The 18,458-nt window shown below is 38.5% G+C and overlaps 1 protein-coding gene across 6 annotated transcripts in view; it reads right to left on the bottom strand.

The window, feature by feature from the left end:
* LOC136878987 (cyclic GMP-AMP synthase-like receptor) overlaps positions 1-18,458 on the bottom strand; it is a 121,109-nt gene that overhangs the window by 23,214 nt on the left and 79,437 nt on the right. For all 6 annotated transcript variants that reach the window (XM_067152651.2, XM_067152649.2, XM_067152650.2 and 3 more), the window contains one exon: positions 6,563-6,685. In XM_067152651.2, coding sequence (XP_067008752.2) covers positions 6,563-6,685 — 123 coding nt within the window. The remainder of the gene's footprint in view (positions 1-6,562; positions 6,686-18,458) is intronic.

Consider the following 18,458-nt stretch of genomic DNA (forward strand, 5'->3'; position numbering starts at 1 on the left):
GATTGCTCTGCACTTTGTTGAACAAAGCAATGAATCTACACCAGCTGATGTATTGTTGATTAAACGGTGACGCGACATAGCTGTACGACAGCGCTGCACCAAGAAAATTCAGAAGAAATCACTGATTTTATACAATGAGTGGCATTATGTAAACATTGTTAATATACAGTATGCACCCTTGCATAACAGTTTATGCATTTTTATTTCGACATTTAACTTCTGAAAATATTTACCATATGTGATCCAAAATAAAGAGTCAACCGGTCCCCTTTAATTCGGATAAACGGGATTCAACTGTACTTCTGTCATGCTCCTCACTTTTATCTTCCCTATCCGACCTCCCTTGGATGACTCTTGTTCTTTTCCAACCCCGATGGTATTAGGTTTGCAAGGAGTAGGGAGTCTTTAATTTTCCTACCATTCATGGCCCTTCCCTTTCCATTTCCCCTCTACTTAGTGCTAATAGATGATGGTTGCCCAGTTGTACTTACACCACCGTCACCACCACCACCACCACCACTACTACCGCTTTTCCTTTGCTCTACTGTCCCATTCATCGCCCTGTGGGTAGGGGCAGTGGAATAACACCCACGGTAATCCCTGCCTGTCGTAAATGGGGCCCTAGGGGCTCTCAACTTGGGAGCGTGGATTGGCGACCATGGGGACCTCAGCTGAATCCTGGCATTGCTTCCATTTACTTGAGCCAGGCTCCTCACTTTCATCTATACTATCCGACCTCCCTTCGTCAGCTCTTGTTCTTTTCAGACCCCGACGGTATTAGAGTACTCGAGGCCTAGGGAGTCTTTCATTTTCATGCCCTTCGTCGCCCTTGTCTTCCTTTGGCCGATACCTTCATTTTTCAAATTGTCAGATCCCTTCCCTATTTTCTCTCTGATTAGTGTTATATAGAGGATGTTTGCCTAGTTGTACTTCCTCTTAAAACAATAATCACCACCACCACCTGTCCCATTCATGTAAGGAACAACAGCTCTCTGTGTAACCTCCATCGTATCCCATGACTATTGTAAGAGGCCGTACGACAGGAATCCCAGAGGCTCTCAACTTGTGAACGTGGACTGACAACCTTAGCTGAGTCAGTCATTGCTTTGTGCTAGGATCTTCCATCTCGACTTTCCTGTCTGACTTTCCGTAGTCAACTCTTATTCTTTTCCGACCCTGATAATATGATGTCCGCAAGGCCTCGGGAGTCTTTCACTTCAAAGGTTATAAATTTCATCTTTTGGGTCTGTATTGAACTGAGATTACATATAATTTAATCTTACAAAAACTGTTTATTCCACCTATTCAATATTTTATGCTTGTGGAGAATTATCTAATTGACCGTACCTGTTCGCTACACAGCTAAGGAGTTTGAGCCTCCATGGATGTTAGCATACTCTTTGCTATCTACTTAATATGGACTCCATGAAAGTAACAGTATAGTAGTCATGGTGATGTTTTGATGATGTTGTAGCAGAGGATGATTATTTTGTAAGAATAAATCAGCAACCTATGACATTTCAGTGTTCTTATGAAGTAAAACATTACATAATGGTGCCGAAACCTGTTTGTGGAACAATCAGCGGCAAGAAAGACGCAGACGGACAACAGTAAGCAGCATCACGCAACATCGCCGTATCAACAAGAAACCAACTAACGCAAGTAAGATCTCTACTTACATTCAATTTCTTAAGCAACAGATATACATTTGAAGGAATATACATAATTATGTACATTACGAACGGACTCACTTGAAGTGTTACGAAACATCAGTGTACGTTTCAAAGTGCGTCACAAAAACAGTGAATATTACAAGTGTGTAAAGCCTCTGTTGACAGGATCAGTACTATACGAAACAAACGCTTAAGATTTAACCATCGTAAAAACATAATACAGAAACCCGGACTGTTCACAAATGCAGTGTAACTTCAGATTGCAGTGAAATACCAATTACATTGCAGATATAGGTTAAAGATAGGAATATGGTTATGTCCATGTACGTAGTGTGTGTTATTTTCGTTAACGGTATTCGTGCATAATTCAGTTCAGTGAAACATGGAAAATACTAATATTAACGCACCTACTGCTCAGTTTACGGTTTCAAATGCAAACATTTTACAGACTGAAAGACGCATTGGAACAGCAACCAGATCGTCAAAAACTAGATTTATTCAAAGACTACGAACAGCGATCGAAGATGGATATGATGACATCAAAATGGAAATATTAGCGCAAAGATTACACAAAATACTACTAGATTTGAGCGAAATTCAGAAACGGATACAGGCGTTGCAGGAAGACAATGCGAACGAATGGGATGCAGAAGAGTGTGAAAACCGTCAAATAGAAGGCCGAAAACTAATTGCAATAGCAAACAAGAAGATCACAGAAATTAGGTTTCCCCAGCAGCAATCAAATGCAAAGAATGAAACAACTATTCTTCAGTCTGCAATTGTGAGACCACGCTTACCTAAGCTTGAAATTAAACGTTTCATGGGCACCTTTTCAGACTGGCCAAGATTTTATCAGCAATTTGAATCAGCAATTCATAATAATTCGGCAATTACGCCAGTTGACAAACATCTGTATCTATGGAACTTGGTATAAGGAGAAGAATTCATCTGTATCCGTATCAGTTGGAATGCCTAAAGTAGATGTATTTTGGCGGACCACTTTTTTCGTTTCTCGCCACATCTGGTTCATTGTTATTGAGTTTGATAACCATTTGGAAAGTGGAATGCTGATCTCAGTGAAATAATTTTTCATCTCTGTATGAATGTCTATTAATTCTTCATTTGTGTCTCCGCCTGCTGCTAACTGACCGTACCTGTTCGCTACACAGCTAAGGATTTTGAGCCTCCATGGACGTTAGCATACTCTTTGCTATCTACTTAATATGGACTCCATGAAAGTATAGTAGTTATGGTGATGTTTTCATGATGTTGTAGCAGAGGATGATTATTTTGTAAGAATAAATCAGCAACCTATGACATTTCAGTGTTCTTATGAAGTAAAACATTGCAATGCTATTTACATTACAGTACATTGAGTCGTTAGGGTAGTTTCGACCCTACTTGGGGTCAGCATCAGCCATCATTAGATAAGTACACAATTTTGTCGAATATCCTAAAACATAACATTCCTATTAAACAATAAAACTAATATTGTGAGCTATATGAACAATATTATGACATACGTTATGATTAGGGCCCGGATTATTTAAAAACACATGTGCGCATATGCAAATGCATATTTTGAACGTTAGTGCATATATAGATACGTATATTTTTCTCTTATGTGTGATCGATTATCTAAGATTTCTGAAGGAAATGAAAATCTACTGAACTCTATATGTTGTACATCCCTTGGCAACACGAGAAGCCTTCCCTGATCATGGAAAATGCTTTCAGTGTCGCAATACAAGCAGGTATACGGATAATGATCCTTTTCACAACAGCTATTTCCTTCTTTCTGACATTACTTCCTCCTTACAGTAGCCTCCCAAGGTTTGCTTAAACAAGTGCGCTCATCTGTTAACTTGCTCCTCGTCTACTGCAGTGTTCTTACGAAATTAAAATGTAAAATTGCCTAAAGATAAGAGCTCCAGGTGTTTTAAAAGTAAACTGTGGATATCAGGCAATAGTGACTATACAAGTGCAGGTGATGTAGTGTACTGCCAAGTGTGCGACAAGAGTGTAAAATGCAATAAAAAATTTCAAACTGAGCAGCATTCGAAAACAACTACACATCTCAGATCAAAAGAACAGAATAAGAATACGCAACACTACTTTTAACCGACGTGGAAACACAGCGTGAAGTTAGTAAATTTGATATAGATGTGGATTCACATCTATATCATCTGGTGGCCAAGCAGGCATCAATTTTTTATAATGGGACAAAGTCTCTCATAGTGCATTGGCACTGCCGGTGGCTACAATTAGCCTACGCAGTGGCCTCCATGGTATGCACTGGCCAGCGTCTTGGTAGGTGTGCTAGGTACCAACTGAAGACCCCAGCCTAGCACACGGGGGCGAAATGCTGGCAACCAGGAATGAGTTAGCTGGAAAATTTATAATGTCCAATAACAGACCATTTATATTGGTTAGTAAATTTTCCGCTGATATTTGTAAAACGTTTGTATGAAGTTTGAATAATCCACATCTACGCTCGTTTCTTGATAAGTATTGTGCTAATCAAAGGATACCAGATGAATCTACCCTTAGGAAGAACTATTTACTTTCAATGCACGATTCTGTTGTGGATTCGATGCGATCTGATATAGGAGAGAACTTTGTCTGGATAACGGTAGATGAAACAACAGATTCGTCTGGTGGATACATTGTTGTGTGGTGGATACACTGCGAACTTCATAGTGGGTAAATTATGTCCAGAAGAACCTGGCGAACCTAATTTACTTTCGTGCAAAGTGCTAGAAAAATCCAACCACGCTACAATTGCAAGATTTGTTAACGATTCCCTGCGACTTCTGTGGCCTAGTGAATCGGAGGGATTGTTTTAAAGTGTGCCTTTTAGTCACAGAAGTAACTTCGTATGATGAAAGCTGGTCAGTCTCTTCGAATACTTTTTCTAAATCGCATCAGTGCCACATGTTTGGCCCATGGATGGCATCGTATTGCAGAAAAGATATGTACTCTCTTTCCATCTGTCAACAAAGTATTTTCAAGTCGGAAAAAACTGTTCCTAAAAGCACGTGTTCCTGTACAGTTGTAAAAAACTCATCTACCTCAGGTTTCTCTTCCCCCGGAATCTGTTCTAACAAGATCGGCAACTTGGTTATCCGCAATATCGTTCCATCACGAGAATTTTAATTAAGTGAAAGGTGTAATTAATAGTATTGATAATAGTCATACTGCGTGTGTTCGTGAAGCAAAGTGTGTATTTGAATCTGAAACTGTATATAAATGTATCAGTCTCGTCCATGAGCATGATTCGTCACTTTTGAAGGCGATTAAGGGAACAGAAACTCACGGTGCACCCCTATATGAATCCCTTCAGTTAATTCAAAACACCCATTAGTTATTTAAATGGTGTCTGTGGTGAAACTGTAGAAAAAGTTAAAAGGACACTCGGTGCGGTGTTGGACTCAAACCCAGGACTGAAGGAGATTGAATCCATAAGCAACTACATAAGTGGAATCAGGCAGGTTTTGCCAGAAAAATGTTCCGAGAAGTAAGTGCCAGTGTACAAGTATTGCCCAGTTACGTCCGTCGACGTAGAACAATCATTTTCAGCGTATAAATTAATTCTGTCCGACAACAGAAAGTCATTGATCCCTGAAAGCCCTAGTTATGATGTATGATTGTAAACCAGCACCCAAGCTGCACATACTGCCGCGTGAGGTCCCATTTGTTTTCCACATTGGACTGGGAATTCCATCTACTCAAATCACCACGCACAGTGTTCACTTACATTTTCCAGAAGATATTTAAGGACTTGTTTATACTCAATTTGCACAATTCATTAATGAACCCTTGCAAATCACATTACATGGACTAAATGGAAGTTATCTGAATCACCCTCTGCGCCAGTGCCGAAAATTTTACTCAGTCCATGAAAAGCACAATCCAACTACAACTCGCAGAACCTACTAGAAATATTTGTACATTTTAACGAATTTGTATACTTTTATCACAATGTATTGAATTTGTGTCACATAATATTTTAACATTCATGTAATATTTAAGAACCATAGTGCTTGGTTCAATTCAATGATTTTAAATCATAAGACAAAGTAAACTCTTACCACCAGGGCTAATAATTTTAACCCACTGGGCAAGCAAATTATAGAAGGGATTGGAAATAAAACCCAGCTCAATATACACCCTCCTAAAATTGCCATCACCGAGCTCGATAGCTGCAGTCGCTTAAGTGTGGCCAGTATCCAGTATTCGGGAGATAGTAGGTTCGAACCCCACTGTCGGCAGCCCTGAAAATGGTTTTCCATGGTTTTCCGTGGTTTCACATTTTCACACCAGGCAAATGCTGGGGCTGTTCCTTAATTAAGGCCACGGCCGCTTCCTTCCTTCCTTCCCTGTTCCATTGTCGCCATAAGACCTATCTGTGTTGGTGCAACGTAAAGCAAAAAAAAAAAAGAAAAAAAAAAAATTGCCATCATCACTAACAGTAACATTCTTTTCAACAGGTATTTCATTGTAAGAGAGTAAGTATGAATCAAGTTTGCAAGGAGTAATGAAGTCTGTGTATTCATAACTTCAGTACCACAGTAATAAGTGTGCACATCTCTAGCAAATAATCTAAGTTTTTTTTTTTTTTTTAATTTAACATTTTGCATCTTTCTACCGATAACCATGCAATTCAAATGTTGTAACTGCTGAAAGCAGTACACATCACTGTAGAAATGATGAAGCCTCATGCAAGACATAAATGTGAGTCTGTAGTGGAGGGAAGGAATCATTTGCTGACTCATCAATCAGTAGTGATGCAGAATTTCTATGGCCATCTCTCAAGAAGAATCTTTTAAAGAAACTCCAATATGAACCCCTTGCCATGACATGTCTGAAAAAATAATCCTTAGACTCACCTTTAAAAGTTTAATAGTGTGCTTCATAGCACGAGAATCAGTCATCATCCTCTTCTCTTGGTCATAGAAGGACATCCTCCAGAGTGTTTCTGAATTTGGTGCTATGGGCACTACACACCAAGTCTGAAAGATAAATGCAGCAACTTATCTATTTCATGAGTAATATCACAAATTTTGTGAGAGAAACTTACAATAAAAGACTATGTTTTAAAAGAACACTTTGTGGAATATTTAATAGTCTTAATAGTTTACCCCTTGCGGGTAAGGGTGATAGAATCCATCTACAGATCTAAAAATTCTATGCAATGTGACCGTATTGGTACTATGAATATTTATTATGAAATTAATATATGGGAATAAGACATGCTTTGAGCTTCTTTGTCCGTATGGGAGCTAGGCTGCATAATATTGCGCAACATACCCGACTGGCTGCCACCAAACTTAAGAGTTGCGTAGTTAAAGGAGCCCCCAAAGTGAGAGCACACGATGAGGAAGGACAAGGAAGAAAAATATATCTAGTTAACTCCGCCGCTAAAACAAATGGTGGATCACAGTAGAGCCAACGTGAGAAGGTGATTTTGAAAGCATATTTGGTAAAACGTCGCCTAAATTATACATAAAACACATGTCAAAGTAAAATTGAAAATATTTGGTCCTTAGCAAAATTATAAGTCAGATTAATATAACACTATATATGAAATTACGTCACCAAGCATTATGTAATTGGCTGGTGCATACCCACACTAGCAGTGAATTAATGCGCCCAATAGGGATTCCCCACTGGAGGCCTGATTTAGAGTGAAAATTATAATTCAACTACCGATCGGTTTGGGTTCCGCATCACAGCAAGTAACTGTACCGGGAGGTACACCCCAACGCCGCGCATTTAAACCTTGAGCCTAAAAGAACTCTACTGGAGAAACCGTGAACTTGAAACTAGACCTACTTAAAACTTTACTCACAATATGTCACCACTAATATCTGATGGAATTTTGTTATTTTGAAGTTTCCTGTACTGTGTGAATTTCTACTTGTTTTGTTAACCATTCATCAAGAAGTTTGGACATTCTTCCATAGATGTCACTGCTAAAAAAAACTATGATCATGCACCCTGGTGCGAAGAGGAAGAACTTTTGATTTAAAGAAGTTTGGTATTCATAAGTTGTTTTTTTTTTTTTTTTTACTAATTGATGTTCATTTATTTTTTGGGTTGGCAATATTGATCTTTTCTTTCTGCCAGTTTTGAATCCAACCAATCAAGAATTTCTGTAATTAATTTTTTACCAATCACAGTCTTATTCTTCTTCTTCTTCTTCTTCTTCTTCTTCGATTTTGTGTGTAACTTTTAAATCACCCAATAAAAATGAGAGGGTGTGGCTAGTTTAATCTGGAATGGTCTTGAACTTTCCCCGAGGGTTTATAAACTGTGGATTTTCACGTCTCTTGGCCAATTGATCGTCAGCTTACTAAATGTGTGTGTCAAAGCAGGAGACGGGCGGCGCCTCTTTCATCAGGCAGCAGTACGCCGACAAGGTAATGGCCACATAACATCTTTATTTCTTGCTAGCTCCGCAGTTTTAACCTGAGGGAAAGGTCTAAATCATTAACTATGTAACCTAGTTTTCCTAAAAATGTAACTTTCTGCTAGCTCATGTAAAAACTTCATAAAATTTTTAACTGTAAATCGGGGATATAGAGTGATGTACCCTCTCGAGCTCCCCTTCATATTGGTTTGAGGTGACTATGTTTTGTAACTGGTATTCTTCCTTTCCGTAATGTTCTAATTTATGCTTATACGAGTCACCTCCATAGTTTGGGAATAGCCCCTGTTTCATCGGCCTAGTGCCCCTTAGGTTTTAAGTGTTCATATCTAGGAGTGTAAGCATTCACCTCCTTTCATTTTGTGTTCGGGCCTTTTATTTAACTGTTATTCCTTTTTACTCGAAGGCCCTATAGGTTGGGTAAGAGATATCCCTGTTTCAATTTGTAAGTTGGGCCATGGAAGGCCAAAAGGTGTAAGATATTTTTGGTGGCCGTGAGTAGGCTTGAGAACTGAGAGCACGTTAGCTCTTTTTCAAGTGTTGTAAAAGTGCCTATGGGAGGCCTGATACTGTAATTGCTGGAGCAAGTGCTCCATGTATTAGGGGATTTCTGCCCTTGAGTAAATTTGTGCTCTTTTGTAAATTTGAGCTGAGTGCTCAAGAATGGTAAAGCGAGGGATTTGAAGCCCAGATTTTTAAACAGTCACTAAATTTTGGATTTTCTTGTCTTGTCTAAAATTTGTCAGTGTATCTGACGTTTCATTGTTATAAAAATTTGTTAAGGTGGAATTTAAGAAAATATAACCTTCAGTTTAAGTTTTAAATTCTTTTCTTTACATTGTAAGTAGACCCATTCATCCTGGAACCTTCTTTCACCTCTGCTAGTCCACAAATACCCCAGAACAGTAACACTGAATGTTGGGTCACACAATCTATCGCATTGCTATTACCATAGACCTTGTAGATCATGAGATCTACAAATTGGAGTGGGGACCTTCCCTCTGTTCACCTCCCACCCTGGGTGAAACCATATAAGCATCCGCCTGTGCGGGTGGAAGGATAGTCGTCGACAAGTTTTTGGAGCAGTTCCACGGCCGATCTGTGGTCGGACTTTGCTTTGTTTGTATGTGAAACCGCGCAAGTGAATGGGAGTGCAGTAATTGAGTACATTTAATAGCACATAAACAGTGCAAAACTTTGAAAACACAGTAGTGCCGTACAAATTACGGGCCGATCGCAACGTGCATATGAACAGACTGTGCCGTACATTTGTATCGCAGGATTGTGACGCGTTATCGTGCCATATATCGGGAGAGAGAAATTATTCTCTAGACAATGCCTTGTGATAGAATCGAAGCCCGTGGTGTGCTCGTGAATAAACTGTGAAATCGTGTGGATAAACACGCGGGTAGAAAAGGAGGAAATTCCATGTCAAATAATAGAATTATAATTTGAAGTTTAAACTGCAGCAGTATCGTAGCAGTGTCTGCTGTGGATTAACTTTGTCTGATTAAAGTAGGAATGCTTTTTCCAAAATCATATTAATGAATATTTAATTCTCCTACTGAGAGCAAATGCAACTGTAGAATTGCCAGTCTCGACTCAATATAACTGTGGCACGTGGAGAAGGATTCTCTGTGAACGTGGTGTGGTTAGTATTGTTCCAGTGTTCGTGAATTCAAGGACCATAAAGACTTCAAGAATAGACACAGGATGCTTGGAACCCTTGGCCTACAACAGCTTCAACATGGAGTAAACTACGCTGCGAGCCCTCTGAGGCTCGAACAATAGAAAACCCAACACAGTGTTGAGTACAAATTTTATGTTGTGAATGTGGGTATTCTTTTTTGTAAATATGTAGATAATGTCAGGATAGAATTAGTATAATTTGATGAATATTAAATTGTCAGATTAGATTAGCTTAGAGTGGTCACTAGGATTTTATTTTAATTATGTGAGATTATATGAGAAGGAAACTAGTGAGGATAATTTCAAGTACTTTAGTCCGTTTCATTTAATTGCATAAGCATGTGTTTGTTTATTTTAATGATAAGAGTGCTTTAGAAAGGGGGAATTGCTTAGTGTTGGTGTTAACTTAACGTAGTAGCCTTCTTCTAATTTAAATATTCAATATGAGTCAGAATAGCATGACGACAAGGTCTTCACAATTTCCTGTTGATATTATTTTAAATGTGGGACTAGAACAGGCACTCTATTCATAATGTTAGATTTTTGTAGTTTAGATTGCATGTTTAGAGAAAGAAATGGCTGTACAACCAGTGTGTGAAGAAAACGACGTGCCTGGGATTCAAAAGACCGTCCTCCCAAATGTAGTTAGGCCCATGTTTTATTATTATTTGAGATTAAATGCTCTGATTTTATTTAAAGTAATTTCATTTTACAGTTACATATATTTTGTTTGAGGTAATGATAATTTTTACCTTGTGTGCAGGGGAAACCGTAGGGAAATCTCCAATGCAATGAGCTATGTCTGCACCCGGACCTTCTGTGAATATGAGATGAAATAAAGTGATACAGCGGCAAGATATTATGAGATATTTGAAGAGTGCAATGAACGCACAAGTTGATTTGAGCATTGAGAGTGATATGTCAGTGTTATTGTATTGAAATAATTAGCTGCAGAGATGCATTGAGAATATATTGAAACAGGAACACCTGTACTTTAGCTTAGTGGAGAGCATGGATTAATGCTAAGGCGTGTACAGTTCATACTCAGAGAGCATAAGAGAGAAGGGTAGTGAAATGAGTTCGCTTTTAAAGTGGAACTTGCAGTTTATTCAAGAAAACATAGAAATTATATCACCTTTACAGATGAATGGTTTGAATGTCCTCAAAGATGTGGAGAAGGCATCATCCCTTGGCGTCGGTGGCATCCCACGGCGGTTGTCGACCCTCGATGTTGAAGGAGACTCGAACCTGGGGTGGTCGTCTGGTGATAGTGCAGCATGGAATAGTTGATTAGCTTTGTATTCCACCAAAGTCCCATGAAGGGAGTAGAGAAATGTAAGTGGTTCGCACAGAATGTCAATAGAATCTGATACGACACTTCTCTACCGCACTGTACTGCAAGTTGTGGCGAGACACTGTTTATTAGCCGAACAAGTTCCACTGTACATGGTGTTGGACGCACATTACTTTTGGAAAAAGAAATGGATTCAAAATTACAGTTCTGTGAAAATAATAGAAATTAACACTGACGAACTCGAACGAAAAATAATCTGGAACTTTCTGAAATTCAACTGTATACAGCTTTACTTAATCTTAGTGCAAAGAAAAATAAATTGAGTTCTACGGACACAGTCTTTCGTACTGTTTGTAATGAGTATGGAGAAGCAAATGCAATGATCTCGCACACACACACGTGGAAATAAATTGTAGTTTCTATGAAGACAGTAAAGAAACAGTTTGTGACTCTTAACACGCAGTCTCGTGAAAAAGAACCAAGTTCCATTAAGCCACAGTCTTACTAAAAAAAAATCACTTAGTTTCTTAGAAATAAATTCTCCACTGAGGCACAGTTTTACAAGTCTTAACACAACTTCTCGGTGATAAATGTAAACACAGTCTTTCACAAGGGGAATTAACATAGTCCCTTAAAAAGAAATAAAGGCACAGTATTTCACAAAGCGAATCAACACAGTCTTTGAAAAGAAATGTCAGCACAGTATTAGGAAAGAAAATGTTAGCACAGTTCCATGAAGTGAATTAACACAGTCTTTTGAAAATAAAGGTTGGCACAGTCTTATGAAAGGAAATGTCGAGACAGTTTTTCACGAAGTGGATTGACGCAGTCTTTGAAAAGAAAGGCTGGCACTGTACTTTATGAAACAAATTAACACTGTCCTTTGAGAAGAAATGTACCTTCACTAGGGCACAGTTTCACGAAATAACTTAACACAGTCTCTTGAAGAGGAAACAATGTTTCACTAAAGCACAGTCTTTACGCCCTAAGTCCTGTAAGCACAGTTTCAAAAATATCTAGCGATTACTGTATAGCCTCTGCAATACGAAATTCACAAGATGAAAATAATGTTAATCAGCTTGACAGATCGATATTATAAGCGAATAAGTATTCCGCTTGCACGGGAAGTTAGAGTCCGATGAGAATATGTTCGACACTTGTATCGCGTATTTTCAATCACCGGTCCTTAGCCGGACGGAGTAACGGACTGTACTACCTCAGCTGGCCCGCACAGCGTGACGGCTGGTACACGATGAAATCGCACACTGTCTACTCCGGGGCTGGCAACCTCCTTATTTTGCTCAAGGTCGGATGGCCGGACTGGAAATATGAGCTTCTTTAAAAATCTATAATTCGGCCATCCTTCCGCCGATTTTCATGAAATTTTGGGCAGTAGTATTTGTTGTCCAGGCCTACAAGGTGACGTTCTTCAAATTATGATCTGACATTCCATTTGTGATATAATAACATCAAATTGAAGAGAACTTTCGGCGTGACGTCACTTGGCCTTGGCTGGTATCTGCAGCAAGCGATCACTTGCATGCTGTCACCCATGATGCCTGCGTGCTCGGCGCTCATTTTAAATCCACACAGTTGGGTGTTAGTGCGTTCTCCGCAAGAAATACATGAACGGTGAATGCTGACAGGGCATTCCCGTTTCAATATCTATTTGTAGGGAAACATGGTTTGTTGGAAAGAACCTTCTCCCTTTGTCATGGACGTGGTCCAGACTAAGATTTATGGCTGACGGCTTGGCCTTGAGTGAGGGCTAGTTTTTAAAGGGATTGTCAGGCGAACAGAAGTCTCAATGCTGTATACGATGCTGGGTTTCTACACACATATTCAGGTCATTGTAGAAGAGACATTAATATTTGGTTTCCTTATTTGAATAACAAAAGATATGATTAAATAAATGTTAGAGTAATTAATTATTACCCCTGCTGAGGCGATAGCCAGGGATTTCCAGGAACCCCTACTGATGGTGAAATCGAGGCCACCAGTTCGAGTCCCAGGGCACATGAGGATTACCAGTCACACAGTGACGTACTTACTACAAGAATACAGCCAGTGTTGGTGTCATATGTCATTCTTTTTTTAGGAGTTTATAGATTTCAGTGTATATATGTAAATATTGTGTTTGTTTGAATAAGACTTTGTGAGCTTCATTTGTAGTGTTTGTTGACGTAAAGAGGTTCTGACCCTCTCAACCTTGTACTGTTGGGCATCATATGGGGTGAGAGGTGTGTTCACCCTAGTTCAGTTTATTATTATTATTATTATTATTATTATTATTATTATTATTATTATTATTATTATTATTATTATTATCATTATTATTGGATTATGTGTCGTCATTATACGGGAATTGTTTTTAGGATTTTCTTCATTTCACGTTTTGTGTATAATTTAGTTGAATTAAATTTAAATTAGGCAACCACTCTGAGACTAATCCCAGATTGAATAAATGTTGTTTCGATTATGTAAATAGGGAATATTTCCGGGGAATACCTTCGCATTCACAAGATCGTTAATTATGTGTCAAAAGAGGATGTGTTTGAATGTTATTGTGATAAATTTTTAAAGTTCGTACTCAACAATTAATAATTAAAACAAGGGTTGATCAATCTCTAATAACTGAAAGAAGAGTTACTCCATTATTTAATTAACAAATTAATGAACTATTTCATCAACAATCTAATTGATAATTGAAGCTAATGAACTTTTAAATCCAATTAATGACACTCGTGAAAGTTGACTGGCGTATAGAGTGGTTCCAGTTTTATTTGCAGATTATTCTTATTAATATATTCTTTGGCGATACTCAAAGGATCTTTTTGGGTTTTAAGATTAGGGCTAGTAACTGGCTTTTTGGCCCAGGTCATTTGGGGTAGTATTTGTAAGCTGAGGTATGCGTTAGCTGTTTGTTGTTTCATCTCTTCTTCTATTGGTAAGTTGTGGGCATACAACTGTAAGGCAGTTACAGGCATGCTTTTTATTGCGCCTGCTATGATTCGTAGGACATTATTCTGACATCTCTCAAGGCAATCAATGTTTGATTGGGATACTGTAGTAAGTACTTCACTGCCATATTTTATAATAGGTTTGATGTAAGTGTTGTTGGTTCTGTTGAGTATGTCTTGAGTGCTTCCCCAAGTAGCTCCTGCTAGTCTCTTCAGCAATTTCATCCATTTGTTTACATTCTCCTCCACATGTTGTATGTGTTTTTTTCCAGTTCAGCTTCTTGTCCATGATAATACCTAGGTACTTGGTGCTTTCACTTTTTGGAAGTTTCTCAGGGAGAAAAAACTCATATACTGTTTTAGTAGTATTGATTTCCATATTGTTATTTTCAGCCCAGTTTCTTTTTTTTTTCTTTTTTTTTTTTTTTTTTTTTTTTTGCTAGGGGCTTTACGTCGCACTGACACAGATAGGTCTTATGGTGACGATGTCCAGTTTTTAAGTTTTATAAGTGCCTGGTTCATTCTGTGTTCAAGAAGCATTTGCTGATTTGCGTTGTTACGTGCTGTGGTCCAAATGATAACATCATCTGCAAACATGCTGATATTCATATCAATTACTTTCTTTATTGTTGTTGGAAGATCATTGATGTACACACTGAATAACGTTGTGCTTGATACAGCTCCTTGTGGGAGGCCTAGATTTGATTGCTTGCACCTTGAAGATTTGTTGTTGTAATGAACATTGATCATTCATTGGGAAAGGAATCTTGAAAACCATTTTAACATGCATCCATTTACCTTTGAATCTGATAAGCTTCCTTAATAGCATGTTTCACCATACAGTATCATAGGGAAAGTGTTCTTGCAGTTTTCACTGATTTTAAAACTTGGGACAGGTATTGTGTATCAAAACAAAACATCTACCAAGGAACCTGACTGTTGCTTGACAACGTTCTTAAAGAATGATGTCGAAGGTGCAGAAGAACTTAAGCTAAGGCAGGGTTCTTTTGAAACTAATGAGAGGGTAGATCGAGTTAAGCAAGACAATGAATCCAAGGTTATAAAGAGGGAAATACCTTCAGTGGTTTCAGTAGGGGTTAGTAAGGGAAACAAGAACAACAGTGTGCATATTTTGTAGCAGAATCACACATCCATCTCAAGACTGTGCTGTAGCTACTGATTGTTCTCTAGAATGACGCCAAGGGATGTTAAAGAAAAAGGGAGCTTCTTTTAGGTGTCTACAACAGGGTCATGTCAGTGCTGAGTGTAAGATGTTTGAGAAGTGTCTGTTTTGCAGAGGGAAACATTACGTTTTGATGTGTGTGAAGACAGCCTCAGATGAACCTAAAGATGATTCAGTTTCAAATACAGTTAGCATGACAGCAGGTAGTAATGAAGGACATGTAACCTATCTGCAGACTTTAGTTGCTAAGGTAGTTGCTGGTGGATCCACACACAGAGTGAGAGTTCTTTGTGACAGTGGATCGCAGAAAAGCTACATAAATATGTCTTGTGCCAGGAAATTAGAGTTGGAACAAACAGGTAAGGTAACCCTAAGTCAAGAATTATTTGGAAGTAGGAAAATAGCACCTGTTTGCTTTGAGTCCTATCAAATAACTCGGCTGGGTATGAACGAAGAAAACATGATTGTATTTGTGGTAGTGCTCCCCTAGTTGATGCTGACTTGTTTAATTTTCTGAAAGATAAGGGAGCTGTACTTACTAATCTTAGACAATGTGATGGTAACAGGGCTAGTGACATACAGGTATTGTTAGAAGTTGATGTCTGGGCCCAGATAATCACGCCAGACTTTGTACATGTATACAAAAATCCGGTGGCTGTTAGGACTTGTTTGGGGTGGACACTTATGCGTCCTTCTGAGATCACCTCACCAACTGCCTTGTCTTACACTCTACTCACAATGACTCAATCAACAAGAGTAGTAGATTTGTGGCAAATTGAACCTATGGGTATAAAAGATCCTGAGGGCTGATGACCTGGATGTTAGGTCCCTTTAAACAACAAGCATCATCATCATCATCAAAAGATCCTGGTGAACAGATCAAAAACAAGGAGAGGGAACAACAGGTCAAGATGTTCTTTGATAAGACTGTGAAGAGAGAAGTATCTGGTCGCTGCACTGTTAAACTACCCTGGACTGATGGTTGTATTTCTCTGGAAACAAATAGTGAAGTTGTTGAGCACTTCAAGAAAGTTTCGAGGAATGAGGATTATGATGAAGTGTTTCAAGAACGGGTTAACAAGGGGATAACTGAATGCGTTGAAAACAAGGTTTCAGATGGACCTACACATTATCCCCACCAAGCTGTGCTGAAAGACAGTGGCAACACAAAGATCAGGCCAGTGTTTGATGCTTCCAACAAGGACAGAAGTGGCAATTCCTTGAATACGTGCCTCGAACCTGGGCCAAATATCATGAACCCTGTTCCATACGTACTCACCAATTTCCGATCCTACCCTAGAGTGTTACAGTAATTGCTGATATAGAGAAGGCTTTCCTGCAGATTATATTGATCCCAAAGATAGAGATATGCTTTGTTTTATTTGGTGGGATAATGGAGAGGTTGCTACTTTTAGATATTGCAGGGTGGTTTTTGGTGTTTGTTGCAGTACTGAACCACCTTCCGGGTGGTGCCCCAAGGAAGTAGCTGATAAAATAAAACAGGTATTTTATGTGGACAACTGTCTTACTGGCGTTGTTTCAAAAGAAGAGTTTGGGCCCTTTATTTTAAAGGCACAAGAATTGATGTCCTCTACAGGTTTCAATTTGAGAGGATGAGTGAATTCCTTACATTAATTACATATAGAAAAGGTACAATAATTAATAATAACTTATTGATATACAAACCCCCGATAATGTTAATAACAAATATACTTGAGAGAGAAAAAGAGGATCTTACAGATATTTGAGTATATGAGCGAATATATGGGTTGTATGATTGATTCATCCATATAATATGAGAGATAATCATAAAGGTAGTGCTAATGCGAGTGTTAATACTAGATGACTAGAACTTGTGAAAATATAACGAAATAGTCCTAAAAAGTTATTAAATAAAATAAGTGAGAATAATGAAATAAAGATGAAAGTTCTTCCACTATGACTAGTTGGTCCAATTAAAATTTAAGTTTCAGTACTGAACCACCTTCCGGGTGGTGCCCTAAGGAAGTAGCTGATAAAATAAAACAGGTATTTTATGTGGACAACTGTCTTACTGGAGTTGTTTCAAAAGAAGAGTTTGGGCCCTTTATTTTAAAGGCACAAGAATTGATGTCCTCTGTAGGTTTCAATTTGAGAGGATGGGTGAATTCCTTACATTGTTGTGTTGGTACAACTGAAAATGTCTTAGGACTTCAACGGTACTGTGACATAGATGAACTTGGATGCAACTTCAGCTCAAGTACAGGTTTAGTAATCCGAAGTGTGGTATCCTCCAGTGTGCAGAAAATATTTGATCCAGTTGGATTTTCAGCTCCAGTAACCCTTATTCCCAAACTCATTGTAAGACGTGGTAAAGGAAAATAGGATGGGATGAGGTTTTACCAGAAGATATTTGTGAAGAATTCTGTTGATGGAACCAGCAGCTACCATACCTACATGACAGCCAGATACCTACAAGGATTTTACTGATTGATAACAGCTCACTACATGTATTTGTTGACGCCAGCAAAAAGGCGTTTGGTTATTGCATATTTCTGAGGACAGAAAATGAAATCAAACTGAGCCTTCTGATGCCTAAATCTAGAATGGCACCTCTCAAAGAACTAATACTACCTCTTGGCTTACAAGTAAAGAAGAAGAATGGGTCTCTAACTGTCCTCAACCAGTATTGGAAGAAGTCAACAGGGAAAGAAGGAAAACAGTTGTAACTGCCAAGAACACGCTAGTGAAAATGATCTTACTGCAACTAAGCTCACAATTCTCTGGGTACATTAAAATCATTAGGACTAATGCTTGGATTTTGAGATTCAGACAAAGTAATCATAAGGATTGTGTATCTACAGGAGTTAGTAGCAAAGAATTTATCATTGCTGAGAAGAAGCTGTTCTTCCTTACCCAGAGTGAAACTCTTTATTAAGAAGAAAGGAGCAATTGAAGAATCTTCAAGTGTTCACAGATAACAAAGGAATTCTTTGCATGAAATCAAGAGTTGTTGATTCTGACAATATTCCAGAATATACCTATCCAATTGTATTTCCATCAAGACATGTAATGGTTAAAAGGATGATTGAACAATTTCATTACTTTCATGACCATGGTGGGACACACACGCTACTTGTTTTTTTTGCGCCAAAGGGTTTGGAAATTTGGAAGAGGAAGAATGGTGGCAGCAGTTGTTCAGAGATGTGCGATTTTTCATTGTAACTCTGCTAAAGCTTCAGAAGTACCT

Source organism: Anabrus simplex, chromosome 8 (genome assembly GCF_040414725.1).
Source record: "Anabrus simplex isolate iqAnaSimp1 chromosome 8, ASM4041472v1, whole genome shotgun sequence".
Taxonomy (NCBI): domain Eukaryota; kingdom Metazoa; phylum Arthropoda; class Insecta; order Orthoptera; family Tettigoniidae; genus Anabrus; species Anabrus simplex.